This window comes from Sardina pilchardus, chromosome 22, assembly GCF_963854185.1.
Source record: "Sardina pilchardus chromosome 22, fSarPil1.1, whole genome shotgun sequence".
NCBI classification, from domain to species: Eukaryota; Metazoa; Chordata; class Actinopteri; order Clupeiformes; family Clupeidae; genus Sardina; species Sardina pilchardus.
The window spans coordinates 8,890,564-8,916,053 of record NC_085015.1 but is presented as its reverse complement, the minus strand read 5'-3'; the positions used below and the strand labels follow the sequence as shown (position 1 = coordinate 8,916,053).

The 25,490-nt window shown below is 48.9% G+C and overlaps 1 protein-coding gene across 1 annotated transcript in view; it reads right to left on the bottom strand.

Annotated features, from left to right (window-relative positions):
* LOC134070563 (PH and SEC7 domain-containing protein 1-like) overlaps positions 1–11,917 on the bottom strand; it is a 47,841-nt gene extending 35,924 nt beyond the window's left edge. The window contains exons 1-6 of the mRNA XM_062526951.1: positions 11,679–11,917; positions 8,547–8,738; positions 7,361–7,441; positions 6,032–6,144; positions 5,545–5,603; positions 5,207–5,296 (exon numbers count right to left, since the gene is read on the bottom strand). Of these exons, the coding sequence (XP_062382935.1) occupies positions 5,207–5,296; positions 5,545–5,603; positions 6,032–6,144; positions 7,361–7,441; positions 8,547–8,738; positions 11,679–11,917 (774 nt within the window). The remainder of the gene's footprint in view (positions 1–5,206; positions 5,297–5,544; positions 5,604–6,031; positions 6,145–7,360; positions 7,442–8,546; positions 8,739–11,678) is intronic.
* Between the last annotated feature and the right edge of the window lie 13,573 nt (positions 11,918–25,490).

Genomic DNA, 25,490 nt, shown 5'->3' with positions numbered 1-25,490 from the left:
ATTACTTTCTCTCTACCTCGGCTCCCTCTCTCTTTCCCTCTACAACTTTGCCTCTCTCGCTCTCTCCATCTTCCTCTCATCTCGGCTTTCTCTCTTGGATGTGACCTGCTTTTCAGGTTCCTGTCTGCGGTCAGCAAGCTCGCCTTAAGAGCCAAGAGAACAAAAGTGGCGAGCACACACACACAGACAGACACACTCACACAATATTTACACAGACACAATATCTACACACACACACACACACACACACACACACAGAGAGACACACACACAATGTCTACACACACACACACACACACACACACACACACACACAGGTCTGGCCCTGATCTGGCCCATTTAAGACTGCAGTTTAATCTGGGTGAGGGATTACTGCCCCTCATCCACCAGCTCCGCAGCACTGGAACTCATCAATGGGCTTAATTTAGGGAAGGGGGAGTGTAGGAAGAGATAGAGAGAGGGAGGGAGGGAGGGAGAGACGGGACAAGGAAGGAGGGGAACAGGAAAAGAAAATGGTGCAATGGAGGAAGACGAGATAGATTAGCCAGAGTGAGAGAGGAAGAAAGAACAAAGCTGAGCAGAAACGAGAGACAAAAAAAAACTTAGAGGGAATGGTTGAAAGGAAGAGAGAGCGAGAGATGTGTGGTAGAGAACATCAGTGTGTGTATGTGTATATATATGTGTGTGGATGTGTATGTATGTATGTATGTGTGTGTGTGTGTGTGTGTGTGTGTGTGTGTGTGTGTGTGAAATATGAATGGGGGAATGGTGTCACTACAAAAGAAATGATGGGGAAGGCAGGACAGACCACATGCTGGGACCTCCTGGAGTGGTCTGTGTGTGTGTGTGTGTGTGTGTGTGAGGGAGTCAGAGTAATGGAGTATGCATGATTGTGACCTCCTGGTGTGGTGTGGTGTGGTGTGGTGTGGTGTGTTGCATTGTGAAGTGGTGTGATGTGATGTGTGATGTGTATGTGTGAGTGTGTGTGTGTGTGTGTGTAAGACACATGCCTAAAAATGGGGTTGTGTGTGTATGCAGAAGAGAGCCCTCGGTACTCAATCACAATCTGTGAGAGTCTCTGAAATGTATACTAGCATGACAACATCATTAACGGTGTGTTTTTCTCTAATACAAACCACACTGTTCACTAGTATTCACAGGACATCCATCATTATTCGACAACACAACGCACATACAAAAGGTCACCAGGGGTCACCAGGGGTCACCAGAGAGATCACACAGGTCACGCAAAGGAGCTCAGAGTGCATCTAAATAGAAACAATTCTGAAATTAAAAATGGCGTGCCATCAATGCAATTTCTGCAAAAATGTCCACTTGACAGTATTTCATTTGTATACATTAATATACAAAGTATGCATGCATGCATGCACACACACACACACACACACACACACACACACACACACTAGGTGAAAGGTAAAGAATCTGTGATTTATGTGCAGGCCTATAAAAACAGACTGGGAAAGTAGATAATGATCTCCCATACGGAACAGGGATCAGTATCATTATGAACCACAACACAGAATTGAGTGTGTGTGTATGTGTGTGTGTGTGTGTGTGTGTGTGTGTGTGTGTGTGTGTGTGTGTGTGCGCGCGCTTTTCCAAGGAGTGAGCTGTCATTCTGAAGGTTATCTCTCTTAGTGTTGTCACTTCTTTAATGGTAAATGTCAGCAGCTACACAGCTACACACACCCAGAGAGAGATAGAGAGAGAGAGAGAGAGAGAGAGAGAGAGAGAGAGAGAGAATATGATTCAGGTTCCTGTCGGACCGAAGCCGACCAGCGTCACTTCAGATGAGAATGATCTACATTAGTCGCAATCTGCAGACATGACAGACGACTGGATGGATCGGCACAAGAGCCGAAAGAAAAAAAAAACAAAGGGCAGGTGGAACATGGGATGAAATGACAGAGATGGAGAGAGCAGTGGAGGACGAGAAAACGGGGACAAGAAGAAGAAGAAGAACAGGGAGGAACGAGGTGCTACTGAGACCAGATGACAAAAAAAGAGATGGATCACAGAGAAACTGACAGAGGAAGACAAAAGCGATGCAGGCAACATGGAGAGCCGTATTCCCCCGCTCCTCGACCCAATCACTCCACGTCTGCATCGCTGTCCATCTCTCCTTCTACTGCCGCAAACTCCAGAGAGGCTTTGGAGACGAGGGACATGACTTCCTAGTCTCCAGCTTGTAGCTCCACTTCTCAGCACTCCTCTTTTTTCACAATCTCTCTCTCTCTCTTTCTTTCTGTCTCGGTTTTATTCTTCACTGGCATGACAAATAGGCACTTGTGCTGCCAAAGCTGTCATTACAAACAAGACAAGAAATCAGCATTATAGTAGTGGACATACACATCCTCTTTCTCTCTCTCCCTCCCTCTCTCTCTCTCTCTCTCTCTCTCTCTCTCTCTCTCTCTCTCTCTCTCTCTCTCTCTCTCTCTCTCCTGTGAAAAAGCCCTCTTCCTCTCTCTCTCGCTCTTTCTCTCTCTCTCTCTGAAGGCTGTCCTCCCCCTCTGCTGCCATAAATAAATAAACCGGGAGGTGATGACCGCTATATGGATTTAAGGCTCAGACATGAACAATCAATCCCCGCAGTAACACATCAAGAATCCTCAATCCTCACGTGAAGAGCATGGCCCACAGTTTCCTCCTTATCTTAAACATAAACGACTAGCCACCTTCTGACTACATAAACAAGGACCTTACTGAAAGGTTCGGATACCAGAATAGCCTGTTACTTACAGTAGAAGCATACTGAAATATCCAGTTACTTTTTGCAAACATGAGCATGAATTACCAATGAATAACCAGTTACTGAATTTCGATAAACACCTGAATTGCCAGGTAGTACCATAACATTCAGACATGAACAGACATGAACAGTACAGTATATAACAGATATATCCTCTGATATTATCCAGTTACTTGTCTCTGAAATACCAACATGACATAACACAAACATGCAAACACAAAGTTATAAATCTATACATATTTTTAAAAATGACAAGTGTCTTCCAAAAGATGAACAGCGAGTTAACTCCGATTGGCAAACATAAAAGAGTATTAGCTTCTAATGACAAAGCTAAATGCAGTTAGCTCAACCCTGTAACATAATAAAAAAAAAATCTGGCTAGCTCTTGTAAACGCAGAGACACAAGTACGCGGTGGTCATCTGACGCCATGAAGGTTAGTGGGGTTCTGGTCACATCCGCCTGAGGCCACATGGACGGAGCGCAAATGGGCCCAGATTTAATCACCACGATCAGGGTAGCAGGCAGGAGACTGACACACCATACCCACGTAGGCCTGTCTGCCAGGGCCCAAAACATACACACACACACACACACACACCTATCTGCCTGGGCCTGTGTTCTCTGCCTAATGAATAGGTCACTGACATTAGCTTTGTTTGCAAGGAGTCACGTCCACAAACGAAGGACCCAAACACACACAACACACACCACACACACACACACACACACACACACACACACTGGGTACAGGTATACACACACAGGTACGGTTTGTGTTTATCCATGTATACATATATGGGTAAATACAAACACACCACAAAACACAGAAGGCTTACAATCACACAAAAAGGTATGCATGCATACACACACACACACACACACACACACACACACACACACACACACCACTAAAATGACTGGGGATAACCTAATAGCTGCCTAATCTAATAAATGCTGCAGCCAACAGAAAGGTCCAGGGGGACAGTCAGTCTCTGTAAATAACACAATTAGCTACAGGGCAATGACTTCAGCACCGGAGGTGTGTGTGTATGCGTGTGTGTGTGTGTGTGTGTGTGTGTGTGTGTGTGTGTGTGTGTGTGTGTGTGCGCGCAATGTGTTTGCGTATGTAAATAAACAACATACAAAGAGAGTAATGGAGAACTGCTGTACGTGCCACTGCTCAAAGTGCCTTACAGGACAAATACAAACTTCCTAATCAGTCAGCACCTTCACAAGGCCTGCTTCAGTGTGGTTGGCTTAGCGGAGACTCAAACGCTCAAAATAAATACATTTAAAAAAGCTTTACAGCTCACTCTCTGAATAACTCCACAGGGCACGAGTCTCTCCGTTTCTCTTGGTCTCTCTCTTGGTCTCTCTCTGTCTCTCTTGGTCTCTCCTGGTCTCTCTTGGTCTCTCTCTTGGTCTCTCTCTGTCTCTCTCTGTCTCTCTCTGTCTCTCTCTGTCTCTCTCTGTCTCTCTCTGTCTCTCTCTGTCTCTCTTGGTATCTCTCTTGGTATCTCTCTGTCTCTCTTGGTCTCTCTTGGTCTCTCTTGGTCTCTCTTGGTCTCTCTTGGTCTCTCTCTGTCTCTCTCTGTCTCTCTCTGTCTCTCTTGGTCTCTCTTGGTCTCTCTTGGTCTCTCTTGGTCTCTCTCTTGGTATTTCTCTGTCTCTCTTGGTCTCTCTCTTGGTATCTCTCGCTATCTAGCAAAGCAATACGTTACTGTGTGCAAAAGTGTCCCAGCAGGTCGGTATGGACCCTCAGATGTGTCAGCAGCAGTAGCCTGTATGTGAGAGTGGGGTTGCTATTCTCCATTTGATGCTAACCTATATGGTAGCATTGGCACGGGACAGTCGGTCATCCCTGATCTATGTCCGTATAAAGCATGCATAAAAGCATTTCCTAAATATTTGTCACCTTTTCCCGACTGTGAATTATTTTCATGGCTGTACCTTACATTGTAATATAATATTTTATTGCCATATAGCATGATGGTTGTATAACATAATTGTAATATTATACTATAATAACAGGACCTATCAGTGGGCTCGTTATCAGACGAGTCCAACTGCTTGCTGGGATTACCTAAAAACAGAGCTAATGAACTGGCAAGGCACTGCTTGGTGTCAGCTATTATTGGCAGCCGTCATATTTGGCAAAGATGTTGCTATTTCTATCCATTATCTGGGTGTGCCTTGCTTCTTGCTCTCTCTCTCTCTCTGTCTCGCAGTGTGTGTGTGTGTGTGTGTGTGTGTGTGTGTGTGTGTGTGTGTGTGTGTGTTCTGTTGGACGTCTCCAACTCCACTTTAGTCCTGTATTTCTGTTGGGCTGTTTTTGCTCAGTGTGGACATGAATACATTATGAAAGTGTGTGTGTGTGTGTGTGTGTGTGTGTGTGTGTGTGCGTGTGTGTGTGTGTTCTCCATGTGGCTGACCTTCAGCATGTCCTTGGGAAAGTCCTGTCCGTCATTGAGTCCCTCCAGGTTCCCAATGAACTGCGTGCAGGACATCCTCTTCCCCACGTTCTGCGGGAGAACCGACAGGCATGCTCAGAACCCATGTGTTTGCACTGACCTCTCCTCTCCTAGATTGTCTGTAGTTCAGCAGCTATTTATAATGGGCATCAATCAACCAATCGATCAATATTATTGATTGCTTTAAGCATGGTATCATTGGTCTGTTATTAATTGATTTTTCTCATGTGTGATATTTTTCATGCGGTGAAATTTAATACTCCTGCTGTGAGTGGTGTGTTTGGTGTCTGTGAACTCACATTGCCATGGAGGTCCGTGTTCAGAAGCATCAACGCGCAGGTCAGGGTGTGGACACCGTCTAAAGAAGACGAGAGGGAAAAAGAGAGGGAGAGAGAAAGAGAGAGAAATAAAGAGACATATGAATGGTGCAACATGTACAGTACAGCCCCCTCACACACAAGAGACAATCACACTAGTCTTCTAGTCAGTATACACATACTGTGCGTACAGTAAGGTTGAAACTTCTCTCAACAGTGACACAAACACACACACAGTTTATGCGTCCTCCCTCGCTCCTCGGGCCTCGATCCTCACTGATCTACATAAAGAATGATGGGGCGGCAACAATGGGATAGTTTATCCCTTCTTCTATCTTTCTTTATGTAGATCAGTGAGGATCGAGGCCCGAGGAGCGAGGGAGGACGTATAAACGCTGCATGAGAGGCACCCACAGACAAACACACACACACGGACAAACACACACACAGACACACACAGCAGTGTTACCTTCTGAGTGGCTGACTTTAGCGTTGCAGTGCACGTATCTGTGGGAGAAGTGGGCCAACACACGTTCCCTCTCCTGAGTCTCCCCCATCAGAGCAAACTCCTTCAGGAACACCCTGCACACACACACACACACACACACACACACACACACACACACACACACACACACACACACACACACACACACACACACACACACACACACACACACACACACACACACACACACACACTTTACAATTTGCTCTGAAGGAAGTATTCCATCAAACAGACTACACGTACACAAACACTCGGTCTCGCTTGACTGTTGGGACCTGCTCTCGGTTCTAAGGTAAGGTAAGGTGGACTTTATTGTTCCCAAAGGCAAATTTGTCTTCCCTCTTCCGGCCACTGCGTCACATAACTTACAGCATTACTCAGCGTATAAATTATACATGTACTTCCAACACCCTGCATCGCACATTTCCCGGCAACACAGACATCTATTTGACAGAAGTTGCAGCTCAGATAGAAATGTGTTCGAACCTCACATGGGTACATTAAAAAGGGAAGGGGAATAAAACAAAATTGGGCAGGAGCAGAAGGGAGAGCCACCATATGGTAAGCCCAAATGAAATAAAGTTATGAGATATGGAACACAGCTTGACAGACCGGTCTCTTAACTAGAGCAACGGACACATTAAAAAGGAAGAATCACTGGGGGTTCAACCGTGTGAACACCATGAAATGTTTTCACACACTGTGCTTAGTCAGTCTGCCAGTGGGTGTCAGTGTTTTTTTTGGATCTTTGTCACCCCTGGTGGTCATTTCGAGAAGCCTCTGGCAGTGACCTGTGGGAAGTAGAGTTGGACATTCACATCCAACGGCTATGTCAAAATGACACGCCCACTTCAGTCACCCTGCCAGTCACATTAAAGCGGGACTGGAAACCCATATCCTTCAGTATTACCTACTGTTCTTGGTTTTAGGCATAGTTTTGGATCTTCAAAAATCGCTTCAAAACGTATCTGTTTATATTGTATCTACTGTAACTGACTCATTCTTATTCTTATTCTTATTCTTGTGGATTGTATTTGTTTATGGTTAGTGACATTATTCTGTTCAATTTGATTAAGTCTATTACTAATATCTGTTATTAAACTACCGGTATTCATTTTACTGTTACTGTAACGTTTATTAATGTCATTTTAAGTCGCTTTGGTCTGCTACGAACCATCAACATATTCGCGATACGTGCTGTTTATTTTAAGTGTGTACAGTAAGTGTGTGCCTAACCTGAAAAAGGCGGCTATATGTATACCACAAACATGAGCAGTGGCACACTCTTACCGAAGAGCTTGGTCCAAAGTCAGGCCTGTGAAATTGAAGTGGCGAAGATACTCCTCTGCGACCAGCCTACTGAAGTCATTGCTAGTAAACAGGAAGATACACAGAGAGAGAGAGAGAGAGAGAGAGAGAAAGAAAGAAAAAAAGAAAGAGAGAGAGACACACACACACAGACACGGAGAGAGAGAGAGATACACAAATTGTCCAATGTTATTTCTGCAGCTCAGAGACGGGTGGTCATTGCCGTAGTCTTCCACTCTCTGGTCCAGTCTCTAAACAGTCGGGCTGTTGTGAACATCGGTGCCAAGATGCCAAAAAAAATGCAATTCCCATGCTGCATCTGTCACACCAGGAAAAGAGCTTTAATCCGGCATTCTGTTTCATGAAAGCAAAGCGACAACCGCCTGTCTGGAAGCCTGGAGTGGAAAGGGAGAGAAGTGGGCTAAAACTAAAGGGGGGGGGGGGAGAGAAGTGGGCTAAAACTAAAACTACTAAACTGGGCCACTCAACTCCACCTGCAGTCTGCCACACACACACACACACACACACACAGCTGTAAACATGCCAATCTGAAGAAGACAGCAACAACACAGGCGCGCACACAAACACACACACACACACACACACACACACACACACACGCTCTCAGAAACATGTTCCACAACTAGAGAACCGACTGACAGAAGGATATGAAGTCGTCGCCAGATGGCTCGATTATAAAAAATCAATAAACACTGGCACGTGTCTAACGGAGTTCTCACACATTCCAGCTGGTATTCCAGGACCAGTTGCTAAGCTCCATCCCGTCTAAATAAAGCATGCGCTACGTTAAGGAGCGTGGACACTGGCTGACAAACAGCAGCATACAAAATGCCATTTGAATTGCATATTAATATATGTGTGTGTCTGTGTGTGTGCGTCTGTGCGTGCGTCTGTGCGTGCGTCTGTGCGTGCGTCTGTGCGTGCGTCTGTGCGTGTCTGTATGTGTGTCTGTGTGTGTGCATGTTTGAGTGTTTGTGTCTGCTTGACACCTTGCTTGACTGCAGGTGTTTGTGTGTGTGTAGATATCTGCCTGACAGCCAAAATTCTACTTAAATACTTAATACTTCTTAAATACTTCTAGATAAGTCGGTGTGTGTGTGTGTGTGTGTGTGTGTGTGTGTGTGTGTGTGTGTGTGTGTGTCCTTACTTCTTGCTCAGGTGGCGGGCTACATCAGACTTCCTGAATCCGTCTAGCTTGAAGAGCCGCTTAGCCAATCGTTTGGCGGCCTCCAAGTCTGCTCGATTCCCATTGGTCAGTGTGTCGCTGCTGCCCAATCCAAGGCGCTCTCCTGCGGTCTGATCCTGATCCCCATTGGCTTTCTGGTGGAGGGGCTTGTCCCTGAGGGTGGGGCGGGGATGTGGGTGCGGAGTGAAGGAGAGAGGGGAAAATGGTGATTTAAGAGAACATCCTTTCATGGTTCTTTAACTTGACCTCATTGAAAACATCAAACATCCGGCAAAGAGTACCCCAGCAATCCCTTTGCGAGTATTTTTTTTACTGCAGAACCCTTCTGGAAAGGAAATATTCTGGCTCTCAGTTTTACTAGCATAATTTAATTTCACTGAGAGCGATTTCAGAGCAGAATCCTCTGGATGGCTCTAGAACCTTCTTCTGGATTGATGTGTGAGCCGTGTGAAGTGTCATAGTAGTGTGCATGGCATCATCTTGCTCGCTGTGATGCATCTGTCACAAACGGGCCCGAGGCTGCAGCGTTTCACTGCATGACAGAGAACTCTGAAAATGATCCAATTTTCCCACAAATGTGTCATCTGTCAAAGCTCAAGTCACTGGCACCTCTCTCGCTTGTTCGCACGCACACACACACACGCACACACACACACACACACACACACACACACACACACACACACTAGGGTCATCTGTCAAAACACAGCCACTGGCATCTCTTTCTCTCTCTCTCTCTCTCTCACTCTCTCTCTCGTTTCTCAGTCTTAGTCTCTTTACCTCTCCTCTGTCTCAATCTCTCACTCCTCGTTTTGCCGTGAAATGCACAACAAATAGTGTATAATAGTAAAGGACTTCTCAAAGATCAGAACTTCTGCACACCTGTCAGGTTACACACAGGTCAGAAGACCAAAGATCAATGATCACTGTGCTGAGAAAGGAGCTAAATTATTAAACTTAAATTAGACTTATATTTCTTATTATTTGTAGATATATATTACTTTATTAATATAAACACAATGTTTCAGTCTGCAGACTTTCACCAGGTTGTTTAGGCTATCGATAGAAGAAGGTCTGTGGACCAAAACATTGCGTTTCTGATAAATGTAGCACTGCGAGTGAAACCGACTTCTCAGACTTCTAAAATTCTAATTCTCTCCTTCTCTCATAAACTCTCCCTCACTCACCTCTCAAAATGTCTCCCGTTCCCCCCTCTCTCCGAACGCCCCCCCCCCCTTCCTGCCGGCTATTAAGCTGTCATTCTGTGATGGGTTCGTAAGTGCAGGTTGTGTTATCGCTTAGGATGGCAGCAGGTGGGACATCGCTAATCACTGAAGTGTCTTAAGACTGTTACTGCCCACATCACCTGCGAACCAATCACAGCTCTGATGCTGCAGAACCGCACAGCTTTCGTCGCACAACACCGAATTCACCAGTTCGCCCATCCTAAATGCTCCATACAGAGTTCTGAGAATGAGCGTGTTTGGCTTGGTAGCTGCCCGTGTTCCTGGGATGCCTATAGTGGAAATCGTGTGCGAGCAATGCCCACAGACACCCCCTCTGTATAAGGGACAATGCAAGCTTGGGGAGAGACATGGGAATAAAGAGAGGCAGAAAGAAAGAGAGAAGGACAGAGAATGATTAAGAGGAAGACAGAGGAAGAAGAAGGGAAATTGAGAGAGAGCAATACAGAGAGAGAGAGAGAGAGAGAGAGAGAGAGAGAAACAGAAAAGGAGAGAGAATGGTGGAAAAGAGGAGAAGGAGCTGTGTTATCCATAAGGTCTTGTGAGAACAAACACGGGACATTTTGGACACATGCACATCCTTCATCTGTTGTCTTGGCAAAAGGCTCCAGACAAAGGCTCTCTCGTTCACACACAAACACACACACACACACATACTGTGATTGCTTTGGGACTTGACAAATGTAAGATGAACACACACACATACAGTACACACACACACAGTGTCAGACAAGCTGGCACTGCTGCTGATTGGCCATATCAGCTGCTTTGAGCTAAAGTAGCGCAACACCGATAACTCAAGTCTCTCACACACACACACACACACACACACCAAACTCTCCAGACACTCCTCCACACTCACACACACCGAAATCTTCAAACTCGTACTCATTCTTCAACACACCAAATACACAAACACACACACACTGTTTACAATGCTGATAACTTCATTTGCTGTGTGCACATGGAAGAAAATTCCCCCTCTTGCTGTTCCACATTAAAATAAAGACTTCAAAGCCATCCTGATGCTACTCTGACTTTTGATGTCTTTGACATCAGTGCTGATTGCACTGTAAAGCTGTTGGACAGGTAGGATCCAGACCCCTGGTCAGTTAGTCAGTTTTTTAAAATGGACTTTTTTAAGTGTATATTTGGGGGGGTTTTTGCCTTCATTTGGGTAGGAAGTGAAGGGTGAGACAGGAAGTAAGAGGGAGAGAGAGATGGGGTGGGATCGGGAAATAATCGCAGCTCGGATACGAACCTGGGTCCCCATGGGCACTCAGACCTGTGCATGATATGAGCACTGGAGCCTGTTGCGCCACAGTGACCCCAGCTAGTGGACTAGTATTAGTGCTAAATGGTGTTGAATACTGATGCCAGGGGGCATAGATATCCATTCTTGCTTTTAAGGCAGCTTAACATTTCATATTGGCAAGCCAAAAGTGTCATACGAGTTATCTCTGTGCCTGCATGTTTGTCCATCTCTGTCCTGTCTGCCCGTGGTACATCTGCTTAAGGTTGCTGTAGTTCTCAAGAACAAACACACAGTAGGTACTACTTCAACAACTTTACATCACATAGGGCCAGTGTGTAGATTAGCTTTACTTTCGGGTTACTTTGCGGACCGAGGCCAGCTAAACATTACACCTTCGACAGCACTAGCTTAGTTTGGATGCTTTGGCATTGGTTGGTCACTTCGCAACAACACCCCACTTTGAGAACCACTGGGTTAGAGTGTTCAGAAGGGTTAGAGTGTTCAGGTGAGGACTTGCTAAATCACCTGGGGGGGGGGGGGGGGGGGACAGAGAGAAGGGGTGTGCTGAGGTGTGTCCAGGTGTGCTCCCCTTACCTGCGGCGTGAGGAGTGACGAGCGGGGACGTAGCCGTACCTGTCCTCAGTCCTACTGCCATGCCAACAGAGCACCGAGTGTGCCCTGGCAACGGTTGCCGGCCCCTCATGCCCGGCCCTCCTCAGGGATGCCACCCTGGCAGTGGGGCGCCCGCCCCTCTGGGACGCCCGGGCACTGCGCCCGGCGGGCTTGGCACGCCGCTCTGCCCGCTCCCTCACCCGCTCCCTCTCTCTCGCCATCGCCGCCCGCTCTCTCGCCCTCTCCTTTTCTCTCTCCAGTTCTGCCCGCTCACTCGCCCTCTCCTTCTCTCTCTCCGCCTCGGCCATCTCTCTCTCCCTCTCTCTCGCCCTCTCTCTCTCCACCCGTCTCATGATACCTCTCTTCTGACCCGCCGATCACCACCTGGGCAGCGTCCACCTGATCCACTCCACGACACGAGTGCCGATGCTTGAGGTCACTCTTTCACACGCACACAGCAAAAAAGGGGGGGAATAAATTCTCAGGGGGGGGAAATACCCCAATAAAAGACAATATTCTCTTCTTCTCCTGAATCTCCTCTCTATCTACCACTTAACTTGGAAGAAACCAACATCTTTCTTCGTGGCACTTGTGGATAAAAACAACAACGTCCACTAACTCCATGCGTATGTAAATACAAAAGCACTGCTGAGGCCAACAGACATCATTCCACTGGTGTGAAGCGTTAGATAGATCCCTTTGAATGTTGCCGAGATGTTGCTAGCTGCCTTGTCCTTGTTGTCCTGCTGTCCTGTTATAGTCCAGTGAAGGTGTGTATGTTCCTCCTCCACTTCTTTCAAAAGTGTGTTTCACTCCAAACTGGTTCCACCTCCTCCTCTCGCTCTCCCTCTCTCTCCCTCCCTCCCTTTCTCTTTCTCTCTCCGTCCCTCCCAGTTCACTCTTCTGTCCAGTTTCCCTCCCTCCCTCTCTCTCTCTCTCTCTCTCTCTCTCTCTCTCTCTCTCGCTCTCTCACACACACACAAACACATATACAATCACGCTCTCTTTCACACTTTCACAACCTCTTTCACAAAATCCTCTGTCCAGTTTCCCTCTCTCTCTCTCTCCACCTCCCTCTCTCCTCCCCTCCCCCTCTCCCTTTATCCCCCTCTATTTAAACTTGCACAGCGTTCCAGAACTTCCACACTGACCTTGAGAACCCCACGAAGATCAGAGGGGAATACCACAAAACAAGATAAGTGATCGGCTATGTTAAACCTAAAGCCCAAGGTGCGTTCAAAATTGAGGAAAGGTCCATGATTATGGCGATTGCCTTGTTGCTTATTGCCATTTTGTTTACAGTCTGAAGCGACTGACCATTTTTACACAACATTCAGATTTAAAAACTTCAATGAAAAAAAGTCTCTCAGGAACTGTTGCCTCGGTCAAATCTGAATAGACGTCATGCTTTACGCTTATCGTAAATGCGCTACATAATCTACCCCTCCTGCAACTTAAGTCCCTCTTTCACTGACAGACAAAAAACAACTTTTCTTTTCCAAATCTACTTTCCTCCCTCCGCTGAATTCTGTTTGTTCTTCTGAGTCATTTCGCCGATCTTTTCTCCATCCTCCTGACGGATCAGATGTCACCTGCTCTTGGTTCTTTTGGGCTGTGTGTGTGTGTGTGTGTGTGTGTGTGTGTGTGTGTGTGTGTGTGTGAGAAACAGGTCACATGACCAAGGCGAGTGAGGTGTACTTGTGCAAACAGAGGCTGTATTTACCATCTGGGTGAGCTAACACACTTTTTACTTTTCCCACCTCCGGGAATACTTCCTGCACAACACACACTCACACGCATGCATGCGCACAGACAGAGAGAGAGAGAGAGAGAGAGAGAGAGAGAGAGAGAGAGAGAGAAAATGACACCTGCACCAAAACATGCTCCATGGTTTCACCAAAATACAAACACTTTCACTAATGGCATAATGTGACATTTTACATTCTGAAAGATATAAATAGTATGAAAAGTGATAGAAGGCATACATTTGTTTCAGACAACATCTCTCTCTCTCTCTGCTCTGCTTTTCTGCCTCTGAACTGCATTTCCTTCAAGCGACCACCGTGTTACCGAAGAGCGCTCAAAATGCTCATTCAACAATGACTGTTTGCATCTTTTCCGGTCCGTTTGCCAGTCGCCTGTTGCTCTCTTTTCATTTCCCAGCCGCTGTTCTCCACCACACTGTGGTACAGTAGTTGACCCCCCCCCCCCCGCCCCCCCCGCCCCCCCCATTGGCGTTCAGGACACGTTGCGTTCGCCTCATTATCAAGCGGGCAGCTAAGCGCTGGTCCCAGACCAGGCCTCTCATGTCCAGCACTGAGTACTTTGCTACGGCAGAGAGGAGAGCCCCACTGTAGAGACTCTACTGTTGTTCCCCTCCCCAGACCCCAAAGCTCTTTCACGGGCCACTAACGGAGTAGGAACAAAAGAGCCCTCTGTTTAGATGCATAAACCCATCCCGCAGGAGAGAGACAGAGAGAGAGAGAGAGCGAGGGAGAGAGAGAGAGAGAGGGAGAGGGAGAGAGGGAGAGAGAGAGAGAGAGGAATTTCATGCTTAATTAGGGGAGTGAGGAGTGGCAGGCATCTCATCTCTCAGTGTTCAGTGTGTGTGTGTGTGTGTGTGTGTGTGTGTGTGTGTGTGTGTGTGTGTGTGTGTGTGTGTGTGTGTGTGTGTGTGTGTGTGTGTGTGTGTGACCCTAGGCATCTCATCTCTCAGTGCAGGGGGGAGGAATGCCCGACTGCACTTGGACAGTACGGAGGACGGACCAGAGAATGCTTACAAGCACTAATCCACACTGTAGTGTACGTAGTGTACGTGTGTGTGTGTGTGTGTGTGTGTGTGTGTGTGTGTGTGTCTGTGTGAGTATGTCTCTCTCTCTCTCTGTGTGTGTGTGTGTGTGTGTGTGTGTGTGTTTGCCAGGGTTTCCAACACCTCCTGTGTCCTATTGTGTGCTCAAGTTGGACACAAAGCAATTTGTTGGACAGGATTGGAATAATAAATGAAGATTCATTCAATTCTTTCTCGTTAGTGTGAAATTAATATTCACATTAGAGTGGTTTGCAAAGAGATAGTTGGATAGTTTTCTGCCAGTTGTTGTTCATTTTGGCATCTGTTGACTTCTAATGACAGAAAACAGATCCTCCCATACCCTCCTATCCATATACAAACTGTATTCCGAAAAAGTTTTTTTGCATTTTCAAATCATGTTAACCCTGAATTTAATTGAGAATAGCTCAAGGCCAACATATCAATTTTTTAATTCACATTTCACAAAGTGGCCCAAATTTTTCAGATTTCGGGTTGTATATCGTTGTGGCTTTCCTCTGAGATGAAAAATAAGAGCACATTTTTACTTTACCAAGAAAGACAGATGCATCACTGCATTCAATGACATGCGTGCAAGTCCTATAGCCTTTGTTTCTGACATTTTATCATGTATCTTATGACTTTCAACAATGCATTTCAATCAATTCTATGCATTTCTGAATTGCTAACTGTTTATCATCATCATTAACATCATCATTTGTCCCTCATATTTCATTATCTGCTATTGTTTGTTCTTGGATGACGTAAAAGCACAATGAGTTGCCTTATGAATGAAATGCACTATACAAATAAAATTGCCTAGCAGGCTTAAACAGGCTCCAGGCTCCAGGTTCCAGGCGATCAGTGTTGTGAGGGCCAACACCTAAGTATTGAGCTTTTGCTCATTTGCTAATGTTTGATTTTCCAAAACGTTAATGTTCATTTAAAAGTCAATCTGATTTGAGGACGTCATTCTTTTGTCAACCTAAGTCAGGAGTACATGTTGTGTATTAGTGTGTATTATACTGTAATGTACATAGAACATACATTATTATTGAAACATGATTGGTACATTTAAAATGTGTGTGAAACCCTGGTGTGTGTGTGTGTGTGTGAGAAATGAAGAGGTGGTCAAAATGTGTGTATATTGTCGCAAGCGAATGAGAGAGTGAGAAGAGGCAGTGAAAATGTGTGGCCATTGGCTCATGTAAGTTGAGAGGGACTGTGCCTAGTGTGTGTGTGTGTGTGTGTGTGTGTGTGTGTGTGTGTGTTTTAAGTGTTTTCACGCCAGTAGGATTGCTGCATCCTCTGCCTGGCTGGACTGACAATCCAGTAAGTGTTCATTTGACTGCAGCTGAACAGCCTGGAGGAAGAGGCTCTGTAGGCCATTAAAACACATGCCAATCTCTCACTGACACAAACACACACACACACACACACACACACACACACGAGACAAAGATGCACAAATGTATAGACAAAGTCCCAACAGATGAGCACCCAGAGTAAACAATAAAAAATTGAACACACACACACACACACACACACACACACACACACACACACACACACACACACACACACACACACAGTGAGCATTTTCCAAGGAACTGACGAGGCAAAATTACACAAAAACTGGGAATGCATCCAGTGCTCATATTTAAATCAATTGAGGCACTTCTTCAGAATAATACACATGCACAACAACAAATCACCGTGGACTGTGAACAATTATTCTACAGTAACCAGCATCTGGAGTACACAGGAAGATTTGGGGAGCTGAAGGTTACACAAATGTCATTGTCGGCCCAGCCGTCCTAAACAGTCTGGTGCTAACAGAGAGCAACATCAGCTCTCAACAGGATGGCTCTCTATCGCCATCTTGTGGACCTGCGTGAACACACTGCAGCAAGTGCAGTTCACACCAAGGAGTGACAAAGGACGGAATACTAACAGGTACTGGCTGCATAAGATGGCACCCAGACAAGACGTACAGTAAGGGAAAGGCTGAAAGACATTCACAATAGCCATGTATTCGTATTATATGCAAAATGTGCACAAACACACTCACACACAATGGAGACCAATATATAGAGTTTAGTGCAGGCACTTTTTAAACATGGTTTAATAAGAAAGGATTAATGTCGTGTTGGCTTATATGGCTGTTGCCTATCGTCCTTCCCATTTGAATGGGTGATCCATCTGATGTTGCAAATGTCAGCATTATTATAAGGTCTTTCCTCTGGACAATAGACAGAGCTGTCATGGCACAATAAAAGCTCAATCTATCACCGAGCGCTACGCACGCACACACACACACACACACACACATACACACACTTACACACACACGCACGCACACACACAGAGACAGAAAGACAAAGATACACACACATACTTGCATGCACACATAACCAGCCGGTCACACACACACACCCACACACACACACACACACACACACACACACACACACACACACACACACACACACACACACAGAGTGTAATGTGTCCTCTCTTTAGGGAAATGTATTCCGGCTCCTCTGCTGTGTGGTTGTCAGGTGGAGGTGACTTATTCAGCAGCCACCTGCTCTCCCCGTCATCCAGCAGCCATTACAGTGTGTGTGTGTGTGTGTGTGTGTGTGTGTGTGTGTAAGAGAGAACGAAAGAAAGATTGTGTGTGTGTGTGTGTGTGCGTGTGTGTGTGTGAGAGAGAGAGAACGAAAGAAAGATTGTGTGTGTGTGAGAAAGAGAGAGAAAGAAAGAAAGATTGTGTGTGTGTGTGAGAGAGAGTGTGTGTGAGTGTGAGAGAGAGAGAGAGAGAGCGAGCGAGCGAGAGAGAGCAAGTGGTCGTGTCTGTGTGTGAGTCAGCCGACAAGTAACCTTGCCAAGGTCGACTTCAGGTGCCAGTCTCCAGAACTACGCAATAGAGCTGCAGTAATCAGCACAACACAACACAACACACATGAAGAATATGCAGTTACGCAGTCATGACAAACACACACACACACACACACACACACACACACACACACACACACACACACAAACACACAAACACACAAACACACAAACACACAAACACACAAACACACACACACACACACACACACACACACACACACACACACACACACACACACACACACACAACTGAGGAATAGGCAGTACTAACACACACTGACTAATACACTAACATAAAACACACTTTAAGAAAAAAGAGTGAGGAAGGACTCTGCATTATGTGCACTCATACACACACACACACACCAAAATGAGAGGGACAGAAAAACAGAGACTGTGAATAACCTATCCCACATGCACGCACAGACAGACACACACACACACACACACACACACACAGCGGAGCCAGCCAACGGAAGCGTCATTATTCATATTCATGTCCTCATTTATAGACAGTCTGGGCAGCTGGGAACTCTCTACAGTGCTACAGAAGACTAGAAGTCAACAGCATCAGACAGTCAAATAACACACAATCAACAGCATCAGACAATACAACACCACACAGCCATCAGTATCAGGCAATACAATCACACGACCAACAGCATAAGACAATACAATCAGACAACCAACAGCATCAGACAATACAATCAGACAAACAACAGCATCAGACAATACAATCAGACAAACAACAGCATCAGACAGTACAATCAGACAAACAACAGCATCAGACAGTACAACATCAAACAACACACAGCATCAGACAGAACAATATCACACAACACACAGTGCCAGACAGTAGCCTCCAATAACACCACCACAACATGTTCAACACTACCAGAGGGATTATAGCACACAAACAGGACTATCAGAGAGCACAATGGCACAATGGCACACCACCACCCACGCGAGTGCAACAGCAAGTGTGACACATTACAGCTGGGCGATATGAGTTCAAATCAATACTACAATGTCATCGTTCTTTTTTCGCTTTTACACTGCCTTCAAAGTTTTCTGATCAGTTGAAACTAAAAAAAATTGTTGTGTTTTTTTTTCCTGCTGACAGTACTCGAGGAGCTGGAACAACAGGGCCCTGTGCTGAAAACAGCCGGAGTTGACCTTAAATGCTCAAATCTGATTTATTTTCCTTCAAATCTGATTTTTTTTCTCAGTGGCTGCTGACATTCTATTTTTGAAAAAAATAATGTTGTCAATATCAGACTCCTGCTCTAGTGCGGACTGGGGACAGTCCTGAACTGACCGAGATGCGCAAATGACCAATATCAACAACACAACACAGCACACCCACCACCCTACAGAAGTAAACTCAGAGGCTACACAGGGATGTGCAGTAACCCAGCGATTTTGGGAGTCAATGAGTCTCCATATCAGCAGGTTAATTCATGTGCATACTTTGTTGGCTGCTTCATTGGTTTGAGTCTTTTAAACTTGGTTTTAAGGCTTAAGATTTGTACTGTATAACAGTGTAGCAATGCGCCTCTGTGGTGTCATTCGGCCAATTGTTCTTAAATGCTTTCAAACAGATTGGTAATGAAACATCAACTTTTGCTTGCAAGTCACATTATATTAAAATGACCACACCAGCTCAGACTAAGGTCGCATTTGCCAAAAAAAAAGGACAACATACAATATGGAAGTGGCCCAAATCAGAATGGAACAATGGATAAATCAGATGTGCATCATATTAGCTAGAAAACAATGGATTTGGCCTGGTATTATGAACACAGTCAGAGTATAAGATATCTAAACACAAGATATCATATCTAAAGTGAAAGAAAAGAGCAGACTCAACACCAAATGAAGCAGCTAGACAAGTAACAGAGCCGTCCACTAATGATGACGCTACCGATCTAGAGAATAGACCTCTGAAGTTCGCCTACAAAAAAAACTACCATCTTTGCCCAAATAAGGAGATCCGGTATCTTGATATTCTTTCAATGGGAAAATAACATGGCGATCTTGAATTATTGCACCTGTTAAACTCTCGCGGGGATGAAGAAATTGGAAATGCAGACGTTTTACGCTACACCGTTTTGTCCTCTGCCTTCGAGTGGATACTGTGCTATCCCAGAGCTAACTTAATTGAAGCTAAATGCCTATGGCAAGTTGCATTTTAACACCCAGATCTCCTTATATGGGCAAAGATGGCAGCTTTGGTTCCTTTTAGTAGACGAACTTCAGAGGTCTATGCGAGGCCGGGGGGACCTGTTGTCCACTAGTGATGATGTCACTCACCTGGGTAAGGAGAGGGCAGGGTTGCTGTGCCAGGTGTGTGTGCTTTTGGCGCCGCTCCTGAGGGTGTCGTCCGACCCGCTGCTGAGCCTCTCGCTGGACGGGGCGCGCGTGGCGTCCGAGTCGCCGCCGGTGACCGTCAGCACCGACTCGGAGCGGCTGGGCAGCTCGCAGTGGGCCAGGGGGGCAAAGCTCAGCTGCACGATCTGCCGCGTGCTCTGGTACGCATGACCCTTGATCTTGGGGGTCAAGGTCGGGAGGTCGAAGGTGAAGACCGTCTGCGTGCTGGACGTCCACAGGTCCAGGCTGTCCAGGCTGTTGTAGGACGTGCCCTTGGCGCGGTGCGACTCCATGATGGTCTCAAAATGGCGGCTGAAGGTGTCGTGGGCGTCGCCTAGAGAGCCCCGGGGGGCCGTGATGAGGAGGGGGGACTTCATGGCGGGCTGGTGCTCAAAGAAACTCTCCAAGGGCCTGAGAGGAGGGAGGAAGGGAGAGACAGACAGAGAGAGAGAGAGAGAGAGAGAGAGAGAGAGAGAGAGAGAGAGTGAGAGAGTGAGAGAGAAAACACACACACACACGCAAAGAGAGAGAGGGGGAACAAAGGAATAAGAGTTCATTTCACACCAACAGAGAAGGTCATAGATGGAAGTATGATTTAAATAGCATTAATATTCAGATTGCTAAATGTGTGTGTGTGCGTATGCAAATCTGAAGATTGTGTGTGTGTGTGTGTGTGTGTGTGTGTGTGTGTGTGTGTGTGTGTGTGTGTGTGTGTGTGTGTGTGTGTGGTGTGCGTGTGGGTGTGTGCATGCGCGTGTGTGTGTGTGTGTGTGTGTGTGTGTGTGTGTGTGTGTGTGTGTGTGTGTGTGTGTGTGTGTGGTGTGTGTGTGGTGTGTGTGTGTGTGTGTGTGTGTGTGTGTGTGTGTGTGTGTGTGTGTGTGTGTGTGTGTGTGTGTGTGTGTGTGGTGTGCGTGTGGGTGTGTGCATGCGCGTGTGTGTGTGTGTGTGTGTGTGTGTGTGTGTGTGTGTGTGTGTGTGTGTGTGTGTGTGTGTGTGTGTGTGTGTGTGTGTGTGTGTGTGTGTGTGTGGTGTGCGTGTGGGTGTGTGCATGCGCGTGTGTGTGTGTGTGTGTGAGATGCGTGTTTATGTGTAGCCCACTTCCTCAGCAGCACAGAACACCTCCTCCTCCTGTGTGTATGAGTGTGAGTGTGTGTATGTGTGTGTGTGTGTGTGTTTGTGTGTGTGTGTCTGAGATGCATGTACCTCCTCAGCAGCACACTGAACACCTCCTCCTAGGTGTGTGTGTGTGTGTGTGTGTGTGTGTGTGTGTGTGTGTGTGTTGCATGTACCTCCTCAGCAGCACACTGAACACCTCCTCCTCCTCTGTGCGTGTGTGTGCGTGTGCGTGTGAGCGTGCGTGCGTGCGTGCGTGTGTGTGTGTGTGTGTGTGTGTGTGTGTGTGTGTTGTGTGTGTGTGTGTGTGTTGCACGTACCTCCTCAGCAGCACACTGAACACTTCCTCCTCCTCCTGGGTGGCCCTCTGCCTCTTGGCGTCTCCCAACAGCCTCACACTGACCCAGCTGGCCACCTCCTCATCCTCATCTTCATCCTCCTCATCGTCATCATCATCCTCCTCCTCATCCTCCTCACCCCCCTCCTCCCCGAACAGCGTCATCCCCAGCGGGCTGCTTCCCGTCCCCGACGTTCCCAGGACGCTCCGGTTGCTCCCGAACGCCGAGTCGCCGTCGTCCTGCTCGGCGCGCAGCACCTCGTCGATGTCCGTCTCCCGGTAGCAGCGCAGCGGCACCGCGTCCAGGTCCGTCTCCGAGTACTTGAGCATCCGCCGGATGATGCCCGTCTTGGGGGAGGAGCCCGGGGCGGCCGGCGGCGGGGTCACCAGCTCCACGTCCACCTGGTGCACCTCGTGGCTGGCCCGCAGCTGGAGCAGCTCCAGGGGCAGCGTGGTCGGAGGGGTCGGCGTGGGGGACTCGCTGGAGGTGCCGCTAGGGGGCGCTGTGGACGGGTCTGAGCGGAGGGGAGGAGAGGTTGGGTGAGGAGAGAAGAGAAGAGAAGAGGAGAAGAATAAGAGGGTAAACTCAGGATAAGAACTCTGCTCTGAAGCTACAGAGAATATGTCTGCTGTTCCCACATCTTGACAAATGTGCAACAACTTGCCACTTTGCTTCTGACAACTATTGTAAATATTTATATATATCTAGTCCAATTACAAGCTTCTTCAAACATCAAACATGTCAAATGACTATGACGCATAGTGCAACTCCCCAGTCCATGTACAACTATAGTGTTGAGTATACTGCCAAAGTACACACATAGATTCATTCACTTTTGCATACTCGCTACAATGAAAAGGAAAGTATACTTCAGTTCTCAAATCTCATTATGAGCACAGTTCATATGGAATGCAACACACAGAATATTGTGCTTACTGACTCGCGTGCCTACGCATTGCATCGCAGTGTCCACAGCAGTATGCGTCTACCCTAAGGCTGCGTTTGGATTTTCTGTCCACATTCTCTCTTAATGGACAACATCATTAGGTCAAGGAAAGATAAGATGAATCACCTTTCCTTTCACGAAAGATGCTTCAGTATATCCTATACTAAAGGAGATTTGAAAGAAAGCATCGAACTGAAGCGCCTTTCTTACACAAGTAGGGAATCCAAACAGCTATCATTGCTAATATTTCCAGGTCATTTCATTCTGATAGGAATCATCCTGAGCAAAAAAGGCTTTCTGAATGCAGCTTGAGATTGAATTTCAGGTATATTAAATGGCAAATTTCAGGTACACTGAAAGGGTAAAAATCAAGTGTACTAAAGGGTGAATCAAGCGTACTAAAGGATGAATCAAGTGTACTAAAAGGTGAATCAGATAAACTAGAGGGGGAATCAGGTGTACTGAAGGTTGAAGTGGGTACTCACTCTTTTCTCTGGTTGTGGCACTCTCTTCTGTCGGACCTCCAAACATGAACTCCCATTTGGCCCGAGCGATCTTCTGACAGTGCAGCGAAGGCCCAGGCAGCACTGAGCCACTGTCCGACTGAGGAACACACACAAGGTCAAGGTCACATCTACTCAGCCACACACACTCACACAGTTGCATGGCCCGTGTAAATAAATACATACATTCACATGCACAAACACATACAGTACATGCAAAACATACCAATACAAACATGCAACACACACACATATGCAGATATACACAGACTAGGGCATACATCATTATGCACACACACAAAAATAGTAATACATAGTCAGACATATGTACACACACACACACACACACCTGTATTCCTGAGGTGGCGTGTCCCGTCTCGTTGCTCTGCTGGCTGGAGTGACTTGACTCCGGCGATACGCAGTCTCTGTCCCCAAGGCTCCCCGTGACCCCGCTGGAGCTCCGCGACGACCCCGGGGGTCCGCCGTTCTGCTCGCCGCCCACACCCACGCCACCCACGCCACCCACGCCGCCCACGCCACCGCCTTCGCCCGCGTCCCCCTCCACCCTCAGCAGCCCGTCGCCCTGACCTCTGACCCTCCTGTGCCCGCCCACGACCCCCCCGGACTCCTGCTCCGGCTCCTCTTCATCGTCCTCATCATCGTCCTCCTCCTGGTCCCGGTGGAGCTCCAGAGCCACGGGCCCCAGCAGGAGGGCCTCCCGCCTCCTCCGCTCGGCCCGCTTCAGCAGCCTGGCCTGGGCCGGGCTCAGCAGGACCACTGGGCCCTCGCTCTGGTTCTGGGTCCGGGTCTCCGTCTGAGACTGGCTGGATTCCCCCTTTTCTCTTCCCTCATCTCCCTCCTCTTCCCCATCCTCCTCTTCCTCCTCCGTTGTCTTTCTCCTCCGCCTCCTCCTCTTCCTCTCGTCCTCCGTCGTCCCGCCCCTGCCTCGGGCCGCCGGGTGGCGCCACTCCACCTCCTCCTCCTCCTCCCTGGACGTCCAGCTGATGGGCGTCACCTCCACGCCCCGGCTCAGGAAGAGCCTCCGCGCCGCCTCCATCACGCCCCCGTCCCCCACGCCGCCACCGCCGCCGCCGCCGCTGCCCAGGACGGCGCACCGATCCGGGCCCGAGCGACCCGCGTTGCCCTTGTACTGCGGAGGCTGGCGTCGGTGGAGCGTGGGGCTGTTGGTGGGCTGGAGCTCGGAGCAGCGCAGCAGGCGAGGGTCCCTGACCGGCGAGCAGGCCTCGCCCTCGGGCACCGCCGGCCGGAGGAGACGCGACGGGATGGCGGGGGACACCGGGGGACCCCCTGCTGGTAAGACGGAGTATTGCACGGTGGAGAGAGTGGGCGGGCCTGCGACTCCGCCTCCCTTCCCGCTCGCGTGATTGGCTGGTGATCGATCGGGCCCTTGTGCTGAGGAGGGGGCGAGGAAAGGCGGGTTCGTGTCCGGCTGGTGCTGATGCTCGTTGGTCAGGTTGGACTCGTTGGTCCCGCCCCCACACACCGGGATGTTCATGGTGATTGGCTGCCGCTGCGCCGGAGAGGCGCAGGTGTGCGATGACGCGTCGGCGCACCTGTGTGACGAGCGGTCCGTCAGGCCGCCGCTCAGAGCATTGGGCGCTGGCTGCGGCGTCGTTGTCAAGTTCCGCACCTCGTTGAAGATCTCCGACACTCGCGTGGCCTCCTCGGCGAGCTTCCGCGCCACCTCTGGGCTGTTGGCGGGCGACGCGGGCAATGCCACCGGCGCCACAGACACGGGGCTTTTGTTCAGCTGGTTCATGCCCTCCGCCATCTGACCGCCGAGGCCCTGGCTGGCCCTGCAGTGCCCGCAGCGAGGGCTGTCGGTGCCCCTGGCGAGGGTCCTCTGGGTGACTGCTGGGCTACAGTTGCCCACAGACACCTGTCGGCTGTGGGTCACCCTGGGTACAGCGGGCACGGAGGGTACAGAGGGTCTGGCGGTTTGGGTTTGGGTCAGATTCAGAGACGCCTGCCCGGCCTGAGAGGAGAGCTGGTCGGACGCTGGGCTCCTGGGGAGTGCACTCAGGCCGCCGTGTTTGAGGGCGTCCGGCGGGAGAGCGCTGACCGACGGCATGCCGCCGACAGGGTGTGGGACCATGACTGGCGACCCGGCCCACGACTGGCACCTGGCGTGCTGGTTTTGAGGCGACCCGTACCCGGACCCGTACCCATACCCGCGCCCGTGGGCGAGCCCGCGCTCCAGCTCGTGGGCGAAGCGACAGCGCAGCAGCGGCGAGCCAAAGTCCTCCAGCGCCCGCTGGGTGGCGGCGCGTCCGATGGCCGGGTCCGGCGCGGGCCGCCGCGTTCCGGGCGAATCGCCCGCCGGGTGTCCGGACGACCCGAGCCCGCGTAACGCCAGCTTGGGGCTGTTGCTGCACGAGGAGTCCGGGCTACCGAACCAGACGGGGTCGCTCAGCCGCTTGCGGAGGTGCGAGGGGGTTGAGCGTGACCCCTCGCCGACCCCTGACGCCCTCGGACACGGAGGGGAAGGCGCCGCCTCCACCTTCTTGACGTTGGCCTTCTCGATGTAGCTGAAGGTCACCACTGACCGCTTGCCACCAGAGGGGGCGCCGTCTGGACACGCCTGCGGCCGGGGGCTCGGAGAAGGGGACGGCGACGGCGACGGGGGCGGAACGTGGAAGTGCTGATGAGGCTGCTTGGTGGGGGTGCCGTCCCCATCCGCCCCGGAGTGCATCGGGCGGAGCGGGGGGTGGGGGATGCGGGTGGGGGTGTGCGTCGGGGTGGGGCCGCCCGGGGCCTCGCCGCACTGCTGGAGCTGGAAGCTGACGGCCGTCT